At 32.6% G+C, this 16,899-nt stretch overlaps 1 protein-coding gene across 1 annotated transcript in view; it reads left to right on the top strand.

Annotated features, from left to right (window-relative positions):
* Cpsf160 (cleavage and polyadenylation specificity factor subunit 1) overlaps positions 1–16,572 on the top strand; it is a 44,075-nt gene extending 27,503 nt beyond the window's left edge. The window contains exons 17-29 of the mRNA XM_090115191.1: positions 8,262–8,444; positions 8,797–8,950; positions 9,268–9,446; positions 10,131–10,345; positions 10,983–11,129; positions 11,837–11,909; positions 12,229–12,381; positions 13,112–13,306; positions 13,755–13,869; positions 14,156–14,296; positions 14,699–14,828; positions 15,884–15,986; positions 16,449–16,572. Of these exons, the coding sequence (XP_089971317.1) occupies positions 8,262–8,444; positions 8,797–8,950; positions 9,268–9,446; positions 10,131–10,345; positions 10,983–11,129; positions 11,837–11,909; positions 12,229–12,381; positions 13,112–13,306; positions 13,755–13,869; positions 14,156–14,296; positions 14,699–14,828; positions 15,884–15,986; positions 16,449–16,529 (1,869 nt within the window). The 3' untranslated portion in view covers positions 16,530–16,572. The remainder of the gene's footprint in view (positions 1–8,261; positions 8,445–8,796; positions 8,951–9,267; positions 9,447–10,130; positions 10,346–10,982; positions 11,130–11,836; positions 11,910–12,228; positions 12,382–13,111; positions 13,307–13,754; positions 13,870–14,155; positions 14,297–14,698; positions 14,829–15,883; positions 15,987–16,448) is intronic.
* Positions 16,573–16,899: the final 327 nt, after the last annotated feature.

Here is a 16,899-nt window from a genome sequence, read left to right as displayed (position 1 = left end):
ATCGATAGGTTAAGTTAATTAATCGATATCGATAGGTTAAGTTATTTATCGATATCGATGGTTAAGTTAATTAATCGATATCGATAGGTTCAGTTAATTAATCGATATCGATAGTTTAAGTTATTTATCGATATCGATAGGTTAAGTTAATTAATCGATATCGATAGGTTAAGTTAATTAATCGATATCGATAGGTTAAGTTAATTAATCGATATCGATAGGTTAAGTTATTTATCGATATCGATAGGTTAAGTTAATCAATCGATATCGATAGGTCAAGTTAATCAATCGATATCGATTGGTCAAGTTAATTAATCGATATCGATAGGTTCAGTTAATTAATCGATATCGATAGGTTAAGTTAATTAATCGATATCGATAGGTTAAGTTAATTAATCGATATCGATAGGTTAAGTTAATTAATCGATATCGATAGATTAAGTTAATTAATCGATATCGATAGGTTAAGTCAATCAATCGATATCGATAGGTTAAGTTAATCAATCGATATCGATAGGTCAAGTTAATCAATCGATATCGATTGGTCAAGTTAATTAATCGATATCGATAGGTTCAGTTAATTAATCGATATCGATAGGTTAAGTTATTTATCGATATCGATAGGTTAAGTTAATTAATCGATATCGATAGGTTAAGTTAATTAATCGATATCGATAGGTTAAGTTAATTAATCGATATCGATAGATTAAGTTAATTAATCGATATCGATAGGTTAAGTCAATCAATCGATATCGATAGGTTAAGTTAATTAATCGATATCGATAGGTTAAGTTAATTAATCGATATCGATAGGTTAAGTTAATCAATCGATATCGATAGGTCAAGTTAATCAATCGATATCGATTGGTCAAGTTAATTAATCGATATCGATAGGTTAAGTTAATTATTCGATATCGATGGTTAAGTAAATTAATCGATATCGATAGGTTCAGTTAATTAATCGATATCGATAGGTTAAGTTATTTATCGATATCGATAGGTTTAGTTAATTAATCGATATCGATAGGTTAAGTTAATTAATCGATATCGATAGGTTAAGTTAATCAATCGATATCGATAGGTTAAATTATTTATCGATATCGATAGGTCAAGTTAATCAATCGATATCGATAGGTCAAGTTAATTAATCGATATCGATAGGTCAAGTTAATCAATCGATATCGATTGGTCAAGTTAATTATTCGATATCGATAGGTTAAGTTAATTAATCGATATCGATAGATTAAGTTAGTTAATCGATATCGATAGGTTAAGTTAATTAATCGATATCGATAGGTTAAGTTAATTAATCGATATCGATAGATTAAGTTAATTAATCGATATCGATAGGTTAAGTTAATTAATCGATATCGATAGGTTTAGTTAATTATTCGATATCGATGGTTAAGTTAATTAATCGATATCGATAGGTTCAGTTAATTAATCGATATCGATAGGTTAAGTTATTTATCGATATCGATAGGTTAAGTTAATTAATCGATATCGATAGGTTAAGTTAATTAATCGATATCGATAGGTTAAGTTATTTCTCGATATCGATGGTTAATTTATTTATTTATTTATTTATTTATTTATTAGACACACCAATAATGACTCAATTAATACAATATACAGAAATACATTAATAATTATTTCATAAACTGAATTGGCCATAAAGCAGGCGTATACAACAATTATAAAAAAAAAAAAAAAAATGTCTTAAAATTTTTCAGTTTTAAAAGTCTAAAAATACATAATCAAGTTTATCATCCATTGACGAAAAAACATAAAATTCATCACATAATTAAAAATTTATCAAGAATACATAAAATTAATACTACAATGATAACATGATTAAAATTTTGAAATTTGAAACATCCATGAAATAAAAAATATATAAAATTCAATTAAAACATGGCTAAAACACATAAAATACAAATTAATAAAAACACATAAAGCACATAAAATACATCAAATACATCAAAAATACAACACAGTCACTGAATAAAATTTACTATTTTATTTTTAAAACTATAAAAATTATCGTGAAAGATGTCAATGTCAACGTTATTACTATGTTGTAAGCTATTTCTTTTATTGGTAACACTATTGTACGTTTTCATTAACCTATTAAATGGACTATTCTTTTTTAAATTAGTACGGGATAGACTTGGGCAGAAAGTACTAGAAACACCGTAACGTGGAATAGAGCGTGGAACTGACAAATTCAAATACATAATTAGGTTAGAGCTAAGGTTCCCATGAATAATTTTATGCAATGTATATAAATCGAGTAAACGACGGCGATTTTCCAAAGAGTTTAATTTAAAGTGATCCAGTCTATCTTTATAAGCTGCCCTATACGAAATACGGTGATCCTTAAAAGCTAAGTACTTTGTGAAAGCTTTCTGTAGGCGTTCAATGCGGCCTATATGAATTTGATAATGCGGATTCCAAATCGTACTAGCATATTCTAATAGACTACGAACTAGGGCACTAAATAGGCAAATTATCGTACTTGCTTGTCTGAAATCTTTTGTATTCCGTTTTATAAAACCTAACATCTGCCAAGCTTTAGAACATATATGATCAATATGGTTTGAAAAGTTTAGTTTTTTGTCAAATAATATACCTAGATCACGAACTACTGACACTTCCTTAACAGGTTTATGATTAATTGTGTAAGCTGATTTAAAAGAATTCTTTTTTCTAGAAAATTTTATGTGAAGGCACTTGTCAGCGTTAATCTCCATTTTATTATTCTTACACCAGACTTGAATAGCATTTATATCATGCTGCAGAAGATATGCGTCATCAGAATTGTTCACACTACGATAAAGTTTTAGGTCATCGGCAAAGATTGAGCAATTACTATAACTAATGCAGTTAGAAATGTCGTTGATAAAGATTAAGAAAAGAGTCGGGCCTAGGTGTGACCCTTGGGGAACCCCTGACGTCGCAATATATTCACGAGACCTGAATCCACCCATGGTCACCCTTTGAACCCTATGGCGAAGATAAGAATGAAACCATTGGATAAGAGTTCCGTGGAAGCCATAATTCTTCAATTTTACCAACAGTGTTGTATGGTCGACTTTGTCAAATGCACTGCTGAAGTCTGTGTATATGGCATCCGTTTCAGAGCCTCTGTCTAAGCATTCGCTGATATATGTTGAATAGTGCAGTAAATTTGACACTGTCGACCGATTTTTGCAAAATCCATGCTGAAAATCATTGATAAGGTTGCTAAAGTATGGAGTAACGGCGGATAGTACCAAGCGTTCAAAAATTTTTGAGAAAGTGTTTAGTAGAGAAACCGGTCGGTAATTTTTGACATCATCTTTATCGCCTTTCTTGTAAATAGGGACGATATTTGCTGTCTTCCACGCGGTTGGAAAAATCGAAGACTCTAGGGATTTCTGAAATATGATTTTGAGCGGAAAGGAAAGATTATGGCTGGTTTTAATAATAAAAAATGGCGGGATTCCATCTGGTCCTGCGCCCTTACTAGGATCGAGGGAACGGAGCAATTTTAGAATATGGCTCTCAATTACCTCGATATCGTATATGGAGAATTGTGAATATATATCATTATCCGCGGTTAATACCTGCTGGTCACTACATGAAAATATTGAATTAAAATGAGAAGCAAAAAGCTCGGAAATGCCAGGTCCAGTATCGGAAGACAAATTACCTAATTTCATTCTTGAGGGAAAAGTCGACGAACAACCTCTACGACTTTTAATGAACGTCCAGAATTTTTTAGGATGATGCTGTATTGAAGCTTCTATACTAGTTATATAATCCTTATATTGAGATTTAATTAATTTATTAATTCTTTTACTCAGGATGCTGACTTCTAGATTGTCCCTAGGATTTTTATAGATTTTAAACCTTTTACGGAGTTTTTCTTTTTCAGAGATTAGCTTTATAAGATCCTTTCTATACCAAATAGGATATTTTCGGCTTTTTGTTTTTTGGCTGGGAACGTGAAGATTAATTACATCATTGATCAAACTATAAAACTTTGAAACCATAACATTGACATCTTTACACGAAACCAATTCCTGTTCCCAGTTTATCTCTGACAGCTTGGAGTTAATCAAACAATAATCAGATTTAAAAAATTTACGACTTGCATATGGTTTGTTTATTAAATATTTAGATTTCGATAATGCTACATTAATTTTAATTGCCGGATGATGAGGGTCTAATCTAGCTAAGGGAACAGAAACCTTTGATACTTCAATCTGACAATTTCGGCCAAAAACTAAATCTAAAATTCGCTGGTTATGATTTTTAACATTATTAAATTGGAGTAAATCATTTTGAGACATGAAATCCACTAGAGACAAGCCAGATGAAGTATCATAGTTGCACGGGCGTAAATACATATCTGATTCCACCGTCCAGTCAATAAATCCCATATTAAAATCACCTATAACTATTGATTCACATGGATGCGATTGTATAGCATTACTTATATTTTCCAAAATACCATCTAATACATATGAACACACTGGAGGAGGTAAGTAAACAGCACATAGTAAGATATCCTTAGTTTTGCCCTCCGATATGCATTTCAATGAAACCCATAAATCTTCATATATACTTTCAAGGTGACGCATACGAACAGATTGAATTTGTTTAGATATAGCTATAATAACACCACCACCTCTCGTCTTTGTAGATGCCGTAGATTGCCGGTCTCTTCTATATATATTATAATTTTCATTTAAAATCTCGTTATCAAATACTGAACAATCCAACCAAGTTTCCGTACCAATAATTATGTCGTATTCGGTTTGCAGTGACATTAACCTTATACCATCTAGTTTAGTTTTCATACCTCGAAAATTTTGATAATATATATTGAATGGTAAAATATTAAATATCGGACTTTTTCCTAGGGCAATGATACTATATTTTGTTAAGAGATTCGAAGTTCTTAATTTGTATGGGTTGAGATCGCTCATCCTTCCGGGTCAAAATTCTCCCGTTTCTTACCCAGACAAATTTTATACCTTTTTCCTTTGCAACGAGGCGTGTTTTAGCATGAAGGGACTTATAATATGGTGATAAATGTTCCGACACATAGATAGGAGTCATAGATAGGTTAAGTTAATTAATCGATATCGATAGGTTAAGTAAATTGATCGATATCGATAGGTTAAGTTAATCAATCGATATCGATCGGTCAAGTTAATCAATCGATATGTCAAGTTAATTAATCGATATCGATAGGTTAAGTTAATTAATCGATATCGATAGGTTCAGTTAATTAATCGATATCGATAGTTTAAGTTATTTATCGATATCGATAGGTTAAGTTAATTAATCGATATCGATAGGTTAAGTTAATTAATCGATATCGATAGGTTAAGTTAATTAATCGATATCGATAGGTTAAGTTATTTATCGATATCGATAGGTTAAGTTAATCAATCGATATCGATAGGTCAAGTTAATCAATCGATATCGATTGGTCAAGTTAATTAATCGATATCGATAGGTTCAGTTAATTAATCGATATCGATAGGTTAAGTTAATTAATCGATATCGATAGGTTAAGTTAATTAATCGATATCGATAGGTTAAGTTAATTAATCGATATCGATAGATTAAGTTAATTAATCGATATCGATAGGTTAAGTCAATCAATCGATATCGATAGGTTAAGTTAATCAATCGATATCGATAGGTCAAGTTAATCAATCGATATCGATTGGTCAAGTTAATTAATCGATATCGATAGGTTCAGTTAATTAATCGATATCGATAGGTTAAGTTATTTATCGATATCGATAGGTTAAGTTAATTAATCGATATCGATAGGTTAAGCTAATTAATCGATATCGATAGATTAAGTTAATTAATCGATATCGATAGGTTAAGTCAATCAATCGATATCGATAGGTTCAGTTAATTAATCGATATCGATAGTTTAAGTTATTTATCGATATCGATAGGTTAAGTTAATTAATCGATATCGATAGGTTAAGTTAATTAATCGATATCGATAGGTTAAGTTAATTAATCGATATCGATAGGTTAAGTTAATTAATCGATATCGATAGATTAAGTTAATTAATCGATATCGATAGGTTAAGTCAATCAATCGATATCGATAGGTTAAGTTAATTAATCGATATCGATAGGTTAAGTTAATTAATCGATATCGATACGTTAAGTTAATCAATCGATATCGATAGGTCAAGTTAATCAATCGATATCGATTGGTCAAGTTAATTAATCGATATCGATAGGTTAAGTTAATTATTCGATATCGATGGTTAAGTAAATTAATCGATATCGATAGGTTCAGTTAATTAATCGATATCGATAGGTTAAGTTATTTATCGATATCGATAGGTTTAGTTAATTAATCGATATCGATAGGTTAAGTTAATTAATCGATATCGATAGGTTAAGTTAATCAATCGATATCGATAGGTTAAGTTATTTATCGATATCGATAGGTCAAGTTAATCAATCGATATCGATAGGTCAAGTTAATTAATCGATATCGATAGGTCAAGTTAATCAATCGATATCGATTGGTCAAGTTAATTATTCGATATCGATAGGTTAAGTTAATTAATCGATATCGATAGATTAAGTTAGTTAATCGATATCGATAGGTTAAGTTAATTAATCGATATCGATAGGTTAAGTTAATTAATCGATATCGATAGATTAAGTTAATTAATCGATATCGATAGGTTAAGTCAATCAATCGATATCGATAGGTTAAGTTAATCAATCGATATCGATAGGTCAAGTTAATCAATCGATATCGATTGGTCAAGTTAATCAATCGATATCGATAGGTTAAGTTAATTAATCGATATCGATAGGTTAAGTTAATCAATCGATATCGATAGGTTAAGTTAATTAATCGATATCGATAGGTTCAGGGGCCTTAGACAAAGTAACAAGATTAACTTGACCGATCGATATCGATTGATTAACTTAACCTATCGATATCGATCAATTTACTTAACCTATCAATATCGATTAATTAACTTAACCTATCGATATCGATAAATAACTTAACCTATCGATATCGATTAATTAACTGAACCTATCGATATCGATTAATTTACTTAACCATCGATATCGAATAATTAACTTAACCTATCGATATCGATTAATTAACTTGACCAATCGATATCGATTGATTAACTTGACCTATCGATATCGATTAATTTACTTAACCTATCGATATCGATTGATTGACTTAACCTATGGATATCGATTAATTAACTTAATCTATCGATATCGATTAATTAACTTAACCTATCGATATCGATTGATTGACTTAACCTATCGATATCGATTGATTGACTTAACCTATCGATATCGATTAATTAACTTTACCTATCGATATCGATTAATTAACTTAACCTATCGATATTGATTGACTAACTTAACCTATCGATATCGATTAATTAACTTAACCTATCGATATCGATTATAACTAACTTAATCTATCGATATCGATTAATTAACTTAACCTATCGATATCGAATAATTAACTTGACCAATCGATATCGATTGATTAACTTGACCTATCGATATCGATTGATTAACTTGACCTATCGATATCGATTAATTAACTTAATCTATCGATATCGATTGATTAACTTGACCTATCGATATCGATTAATTAACTTGACCTATCGATATCGATTGATTAACTTGACCTATCGATATCGATTAATTCAATTAACCTATCGATATCGATTTATTAACTTAAGCTATCGATATCGATTAATTAACTTGACATATCAATTGATTAACTTGACCGAGATTTTAAACCAGTGTTACAGAATCTTTTCTGTAATTTTTGCCTGACTTGGGAACTTTTTTGGCATTATAATGTTTAATTTGGTCTTTGTGTTTTGGTACCACATTTATTAATGTTTCCTAGCGGCTTCGTCCGCTTTGTTTAAACCCAATCTACCTACTCTATTTATAAAAAAGAAACCGCATCAAAATCCGTTGCATAATTTAACAGATTAAGGGCTGATTTTTCAATCCTTGGTTAAAACTTATTCGTCGAATAATGTATAAAACTACCATTTTAAAAATGTATTCTAATTGCTCGTATTTGACAGTTTACGTGACACTTTAATATTATCGTGTAATACTTTATTGGACGGATAAGTATTATCCAAGCATTGAAAAATCGGCCCTTAAGCCTACACAGCGACTTTGTTTTATACTATTCAGTGATGTGTATAATATGAAAATTCCAGATACTAGCGGACAGCTTAGAATCAGTTCCCATGCCCTTGAACCCCAACGATGAAGAGGATCTGACATCAGGTCACAGCACTTTGGTGGAGGGTCTGCGGGAGCTGCTGGTGGTGGGGCTCGGCAACAAGGGCTCGCGGCCGCTGCTGCTGCTGCGGATGGACGACCAGCTGCTGGTCTACCAGGTGGGTGCTGTTCGTGATGGAGAGGATCTTACATCGGGTCACAGGTCACAGCACGCACGTGGAGGGTCTGCAACAATATACAAATCCTGCGTTGTGCAAATAGCAAATAAATAGCGTTGGTTGTGTCCTGCAGACAATACTACGAGGAAAAAAAGACGGGTTGCACTGGGGGAGTGCCGGCAGAAGTGAAAATTTTATTATTAACGTTGAGCATGTTTGATATCCATCCGTCTTACGCTTTTTCGATCAGGTAACGTGTCCTGACGCGAGTTTAAGATTTTATACCCAACGCCGCTAAAGAAGTTTTCACTTCAAAAATAAATACAATAAAAAACTTATAAATCACTTCCAGGCCTACAAATACCCCCGCGGCAACCTTAAGCTCCGTTTCTCCCGCGTGTCCTGTTCGTTCCCGTTCGGTTACCGCGGGACACCGCTGGTGACGCCTGATGATGGATACGAAGCCGCAACCTTGAGGGAAAACGTGCGGTATTTGAGATATTTCGGTGAGTGATGTGACGTGATGTGATGTGATGTGTTGTGTTGTGACAAGCATGATGTCACATGATAAGACATGACGTGAAAAGATATGATGTGACAGCACGTGACGTGGCGTGATTCGATGTGTTTACGACAGATCGTGACGTCATTTGATAAAACATGACGTGAAAAGAAATGACAAAAAGTGACATGATAGGATCACTTGTTAAGCGACTCAACCATTGTTTTCAGAAAAATTGAAATAGAAATTAAAGAAATTTTTTCAGACGTTTATATTTATACACCTACTTTTATAAATACGTTTTTTTTTTCATATTTTTAGGTAACGTAGGCGGTTATAACGGCGTTTTTATATGCGGGGAAACGCCATACTTTCTCATATTGAGTGGTCGTGGGGAACTAAGGTTACACCCGTTGAGTTTGGAAGAAGCACCTGTTGCTAGCTTCGCGTCGTTCAATAATACTAATTGCCCGCAAGGATTCTTGTATTTTAATACTAAGGTGAGTTATGTGAACAAAGAAAAAAATATGTTCTTGGATCAAGTTTTAGGAAAACATTTTTGGAAGATAAGAAATGAAAAGCAAGTTTTTTAAAAGATAAAAAATATTTATTTCAATAAATGAGTGAAAATTCGTGGAAATTGAAATAACAGATAAATATTTATAACTTTTGACCTTTATAATCTTCTTCTTATATATAAAATTCTCGTGTCACAATGTTAGTCTGCATACTACTCCGAAACGGGTGGACCGATTCTCATGAAATTTTCTGTGCATATCGGGTATGTCTGAGAATCGGCCAACATCTATTTTTCATATGTACCACGGGCGAAGCCGGGGCGGACCGCTAGTATTAGTATAGATTTGCAACTTTATGAAAGTTATTTTCTGTTTTCCTCTCAACCGGTCTTCTTTTATTTCTATTGTTCGTCCAAAGTAGTATTGGTATCAGAACCCAACATGTCTGTATTGTAATTTTGTTTGTCTATCTATTGTTTTATGTTTTTAAGCTATTGCATAGCTTCTATCGCGGGCCTTGAGCGCGGGGACCGAATCCAGAAATTCCGTAACGAAAAAACCTCACGCTCCCCACTCCGACGGGCTCGGAGGTGTGGCTTGAAGGCAAAGCATGCAATAGCGCCGCGGCAGTCCCCGAGTGACACACGTCTTTTTTTATATTTTCAGGGCTCACTACGAATCAGCGTATTACCAACCCACCTTTCCTATGACGCTCCATGGGCAGTGCGGAAAGTGCCGTTACGAGAAACACCTCACGCAGTCACTTTTCATTTGGAGTCGAAGACTTATTGCTTAGTGTCGTCCGTGTCAACACCGACCACGTCTTATTACAAATTTAACGGGGAAGACAAGGAAAAAAGTACCGAGAATAAGGGAGATAGGTAAGGGTTAAAAATTAAGTGAAAAAAGTGGTTTTTGTAAAGTGTATCTGCGAGAAATACACGCAGTCTTTTTTAATTTATACTATAAGTAGGAAGAGTAAAAAAAGGTGTTAGGAGTCCAATAAAATGACGCTATGATATATGATATTCGGGGATGGGGAACAAAATTAAGTTTAGCATGGCCTTTTTTTTAATTTAATCGCCATAAAAATTATTTTTTCACCAATAATTCGATGTTACAAAACTATCACTTCATAACATTAGCTTTTTAATATAATATGCAATGTAGATTTCCTCACAATATTCAAGGAAGGCACTGCTTGACCGCCTCCTTGGTATAGTGGTTGACGCGTGAGCGTAGAACCGAGGGGGTCCTGGGTTCGATTCCCGGTGGAGACGAAGAAAAATAATGTCTCGGTCTGGCAGGACACAGAAGGCTGATCACCTACTTGTCCTTTGTTTTAAAGAAAATCGATCAGTGAAACAGATGTATGCATCATGCATCTGCCCTTACTTACCCCACTTGGGGACACGCGACTTCACTTTTTTTTTACTGCCTGATAACTCAAACCAATTATTATTCTATACTTATACATATTATATTATTCTGTTTAATTTATTTTTCTACCCTCTCCAGATTCCCTTACCCGATGCAAGAGAAATTTTCAGTGATGTTGTTTTCGCCGGTTTCATGGGAGGTTGTTCCCGGAAGTCGGGTTTCTTTGGAAGAATGGGAACATGTCACTTGTTTGAAAAATGTATCGTTATCTTATGAAGGGACCACGTGAGTTGTTTTTTAGTATTCTTGAGGATTCTAGTTTTGCCTGTTTGTAAGATGGGGATATTACTGTCTGTCTGTCTGTCTCTAGGCTGTATCTCATAAACCGTGATAGCTAGAAAGCTGAAATTTTCCCAAATGATGTATTCCCGTTGCCGCTATAACAGCAAATAAAAATATATTAAGGACCCCCCATAGTACGGAGCCCTTCGTGCGCGAGTCCGACTCGCACTTGGCCGGTTTTATTTAACTTGCCTGGAAGAGATGGCTACAAATAAACAATTTTATATTGATTTAAATGCCTGGTTATATAGACTGTTTTTAGTGTATGATAGTACATAGTCATAAAGTTTCTTTATGCATACAATAATTAGAAGGAATAAGTTGATACAATTTAATCGTTCAAGCTTCACTAATTTCGATGATAAAGCGTAACTTTTTAATCTGGGCCTATTGGTCCTTCTAACCGGATTTGAATAGATTAGCTTTAAACCTTTTAAGTATATGAAAATTGCCTTCTATGCTTTTAAAGCACCAATCATTTTTATTGATTTGAATTTCAATCCATATGTGACTATGTCAGATTGGGTTTTAATGAAAATTCAAATTTAATTTCGACGCGAAAGCATACTAGAAATACGTAATTTATTTTGTCATTTACAATATGCTTAATAAGGTAAATACCTTAAATAAAATTATTTAATTTCACTTAGGTCCGGTCGTCGCGGTTACATTGCTATTGGTACTAATTATAATTATGGAGAAGACATCACTTCTAGAGGAAGAGTGAGTTAAATTTGTTTATTTATATATTATTTTGTTTTAGAAATATCCTATTTTTTTAGATTTCAGATATCTATTGCACAATGTATTTAAATATTAAATCATTTTTATTTACTAAAATTATCAAATATCTGTGTAAAAATGACTAAATTTAATTTCTAATTGGACGTGAAAAGTGACAGTTCACTAACACTTTGCTAATTTTAGCAATAGATGGCAGCATATACGTTTCATATTATTTGTTTTCTAATATGTTTTGTTGAAATACATTATATATAATGTATTTCCTTATTATATTACATATATGTTTTTTTATTCCCAGATAATAATCTACGACATAATCGACGTGGTCCCTGAGCCAGGGCAGCCATTAACGAAGAATAGATTTAAAGAAATATACGCGAAAGAACAAAAAGGGCCCGTGACTGCGCTCACGCAGGTTTTGGGGTATCTCATATCGGCTGTTGGACAGAAGGTGAGATCTTGTTTATATTTATACTAGCTGCGCTTCGCGGTTTCACCTGCAGTGCTCCGCTCCTGTTGGTCGTAGCGTGATGATATATAGCCTAAGCCTTCGTCGATAAATGGGCTATCTAACACCGAAAGAATTTATCAAATCGGACCAGTAGTTCATGAGATTAGCGCGTTCAAACAAACAAACTCTTCAGCTTTATAATATAACTCTCTTAATTTATTTCTAAGTGTGCCACAAGTGTTTTGCTCCTTGGTATAGTGGTTGACGCGTGAGCGTAGAACCGGAGAGGTTCTGGGTTCGATTCCCGGTGGAAACGAAGAAAAAAAAATGTCTTGGTCTGGCAGGACACAGAAGGCTGATCACCTACTTGTCCCTAAAGAAAATCGATCAGTGAAACAGATGTATGTATAATGCATCTACCCCTTACCCCACTAGGGGACATGGGACTTCACACTATAGATCGGATATAATTGTTAAAGCTCTGGATGGCTTCTAAAAATAAGAAACTCTTGCCAGCTTACTCAAAATTGTAATCTAATATGACTTATATTATGTATTCCGTTTGTTCGTATTTACTTGTTCATTAACAAGAATGCAATAAAAAAATAAATTCATTGAGTTGGTATTCCAAGACGGTTGTAATTAAAAACTATATAAGCTACACTATTCTGCCTTTCTTAAAACAAACTTTTCCATACTTTATTTTTATAATTTTTTTATGCCCTTTCAGATTTACATTTGGCAGCTCAAAGACAACGATCTAGTGGGAGTAGCGTTCATAGACACACAAATCTATGTCCACAGAATGTTAGCTGTTAAAAACTTGATTTTAGTGGCCGATGTATATAAGTCCATATCTCTATTGAGATATCAAGACCAGCATAGAACGTTGTCTCTGGTTTCGCGGGACTTTAGGACCGCGCAGGTGAGATTTATTTTATTTATTTTGCATAAAATTCGGATATCGCAGATCCATATTTCGTTGGTAAAAGTATTAATGTTAGTCTATGGTTTGGAATTTTTGGTATTATCTTTGGTGTTTTATAATTTACGCAAAATTAATTGTTTTAAGAGACGATTTTTTTTTAATTTCTGATCTCCGTGTTTTTAGGACCGCTTTTTAAGGTAGGAAATAATGGAGAGACGTTTTGATAAACTGCTATTTCATAATAAACTTTGAATAATAGATTCCATTATAGATGTTTGAATCAAATTAGCGTAAATTAAGAGCCATTAAAAAAAGAGATGTAAAAATACCTCTTTAGGAGTTTTTCGATTTTTTTCTGAGTATTTGAATGAGCATGAAACAGTCAATAAATTGTTACATTAAATTTTAAATCATTTATTTTCAATTATTACATTGTGTTTGACAGATATATGACATGGAATTCATGGTGGACAACACTAGTCTTGGTTTCTTAGTTAGCGAGGTGGAAGGCAATCTAGCGTTGTTTATGTATCAGCCACAAGCTAGAGAGAGTTATGGAGGTAATGTTTTATTTGTTTTGTTTTGTCTTTTTGAAGTGAAAACTTCTTTAGCGGCGTTGAGCACTTTTTCTGTAATGGGTATAAAATCTTAAACTAGCGTCAGGACACGTGACCTGATCGAAAAAGCGTAAGACGGATACCATTCCAAAATATCAAACATGCTCAACGTTAATAATCAAGTTTTCACTTTTGCCGGCACTCCCCCAGTGCAACCCGTCTTTTTTTAACTTTTTTACACATGTATGTGATATATAGATGAATATAATGTATGTATGTATGTCTGCAGGTCAGCGTCTGATCCGCAAGTGCGACTACCACCTGGGCCAGCAGGTACACGCCATGTTTCGTATCGCGGCTCGAGCTCAAACAAATTCTTTTGTCAATCAGAGAAATATTAACGAGCAAAGACGACATGTTACTGTTTACAGTGAGTATAAGTATATACTAAAAAAATCAAACCTGTATAGTAATACAGGTTTGATTTTTAAAGTACTTCATAAGAGTAAACAGCAAATTTGCACTCAAATCAACGACAAAGACAAACAAACTCAACGACATGTGAGTTTTAAAGTATATTAAAAATTCGGATTGCGATATTTAGTTCTATAGCATTCAAATGCTGTATAAATTATAAATTCCGTCTGAATTACTTGCATATGTCCTAAAGTGATAGCGCTATGTAAGCGCTATCACTTTCCCACACTGGAAATATTACTGCTATAATAATATCGTAGTAACCCGCCCTGATCAGGAATCCAAAGGTAAAGGCCAATAAAGTATATAATTTTAATATTTTTCAATAATTAATTTTACTATTTTTTGTATATAGCAACCTTAGACGGTGGAGTGGGCTACGTGTTGCCAGTCTCCGAAAAAGTGTACCGAAGATTGTTGATGTTGCAAAATGTTATGAATAATTATTGTTGCCATATCGCCGGTTTGAATCCTAGAGCTTATAGGTAATTATAATTATATTTTAATATCGTATCTTATAAACTACTAGCTGTGCCCCGCGGTTTTACCCGCATTGCTCCGCTCCTTTTGGTCTTAGCGTGATGATATATATCATATAGCCTTCCTCGATAAATGGGCTATCTCACACCGAATGAATGTTTCAAATCGGACCAGTATTGTCGAGCCAATTTAATAGGCAACATTTGACGTCTATCAATTTTATCTTCAAAGAGAGGTAACCTGCTTAAAAACATCGATTAAAGTGAATTAATCGATACGGATTTGAAACATTTGTCAATCGAATTTATTAATTTATGATAATTTTTATTCACAAGTAATCAATGCATTCGATTCTAGATGTCAGATTTCGATTTTTAGAGTAACGTCTCTGGTATTTAAAAAGAAAAAAGGTTTATTGACACAAAATTGTAGCGACGTCAGATCTTCAATTCAGAAATTGTTTATTATGTTTAGAATGGTTTATCAGTAAAATCAAATCTTAAAATTACTTGTATCGGTCATTATTATTATAAATATGTAATCGTAATTGAAAAAAAGTTAAGCAAATGTGCAGTTCTAACAAAACGAAATATCATGTTATTCTATGTCGTCGTTACTAGGTTACGTTGTTGAATTTTGTTGAAATGTCAAATGTTGCCTATTAAAATGGCTCTACTATAGTTCCCGAGATTAGCGCCTTCAAACAAACAAATAAGCAAACAAACTCTTCGATAAAGCTTTTTATAATGAAGTTTTTGAAAGTCTTATAAAAATCTTTTGAATAAAATATATAAATGGATAAATGTGAATTCCCTCGACAGAAACGCTTTAAAAAAAATCTTTAAAATAATTACATACGCCCTTAATATGTATAATTTAATCTTTTTAAATTTTATGAAACGTAGACAAATCTATCGAACCGAAAATCATTGAAATAGGTTCAGCCGTTCTTGAGTTGCAATTTTGTAATTAAAATAACTTTTATATAAATAGATTTTATTATGAGATGATTAATTATTATAATTATACATATAAATAATAATATTTTATAATTATACAGGACTTATAAAAGTGTGAGACGAGGCGGTGGTCCGGCGCGAGGCATTTTGGACGGAGATTTAGTTTCTTTGTATACTTCGATGCCGATAAATGAACAACAAGACGTAAGTATTTTTCTTATATAAATTACCAAATTAAATAAAATCGAGTTTTAATGTATCGGCGAATTACGGATGTGGGTTTATATCGAAAATTTTAATACTTCAGAGGTAAAGTTATTGTATGAAAACATACATACATAGTCATACATACATACAGGTTTGATAATACCACTTCACAATCAATTTATTTAATCAATCATCAGTACACTTTTATATTATATTATTGTATATTTACTCTGTCATTCGTAATTACCCCGATACACCATAAAGATAATTTAATTTCTATGTACAATGTAATTAAGACAAAAAAATTAGATAAAAAAGTTTTAAAGCATTTGAATGTTATAAAATGGCTTTCTTTCAATCTTTAACACTAAATGCCTTACCGCTACCCGATTTTTTTATATTACAAAGATTACAAAAAAATACAAGTATTTTTACTAATAATAATTTGTTTTATTCCAGATCGCAAAGAAGATAGGCACAAAAGTGGAGGAGATATTCAGTGATCTCTACGAGATAGACAGACTTACTGCGCATTTTTAGATTAAGTGTTGTTTGTAAATAGATGAATAAATGATATTCTTTATGAAGGTGTTTTATTTCTATTTCTCGTTTTGATTTTTACTCTGATATAATATATACTTCTTTTGAAAAGTAAGTAATATATGGCAATATTACGTATTTTATTTATTCAATTAATTATGATTTTCAATGTTGAGCTTAAAATAAAATTCTGGGTTCGATTCCCAGTGAAAACTATAGTAAAAATGCTTTGACATAAAATGCTGGGCTTAAAAAATCGACCAGTAAAACATGCACGAATGTATCTTCATATTTTTATATTTTTGAAAATTTCATTTAACTCAAATGTAAAGTATGTATTAGGAGGGTAGTTTCAGAGAAATAAACATAT

Source organism: Colias eurytheme, chromosome 22, assembly GCF_061535395.1.
Source record: "Colias eurytheme isolate Ceu_HAF_F1 chromosome 22, ilColEury1 Martin Lab GWU primary, whole genome shotgun sequence".
In the NCBI taxonomy this organism is placed as follows: Eukaryota; Metazoa; Arthropoda; class Insecta; order Lepidoptera; family Pieridae; genus Colias; species Colias eurytheme.
This window is presented reverse-complemented; position numbering and strand designations above follow the sequence as displayed.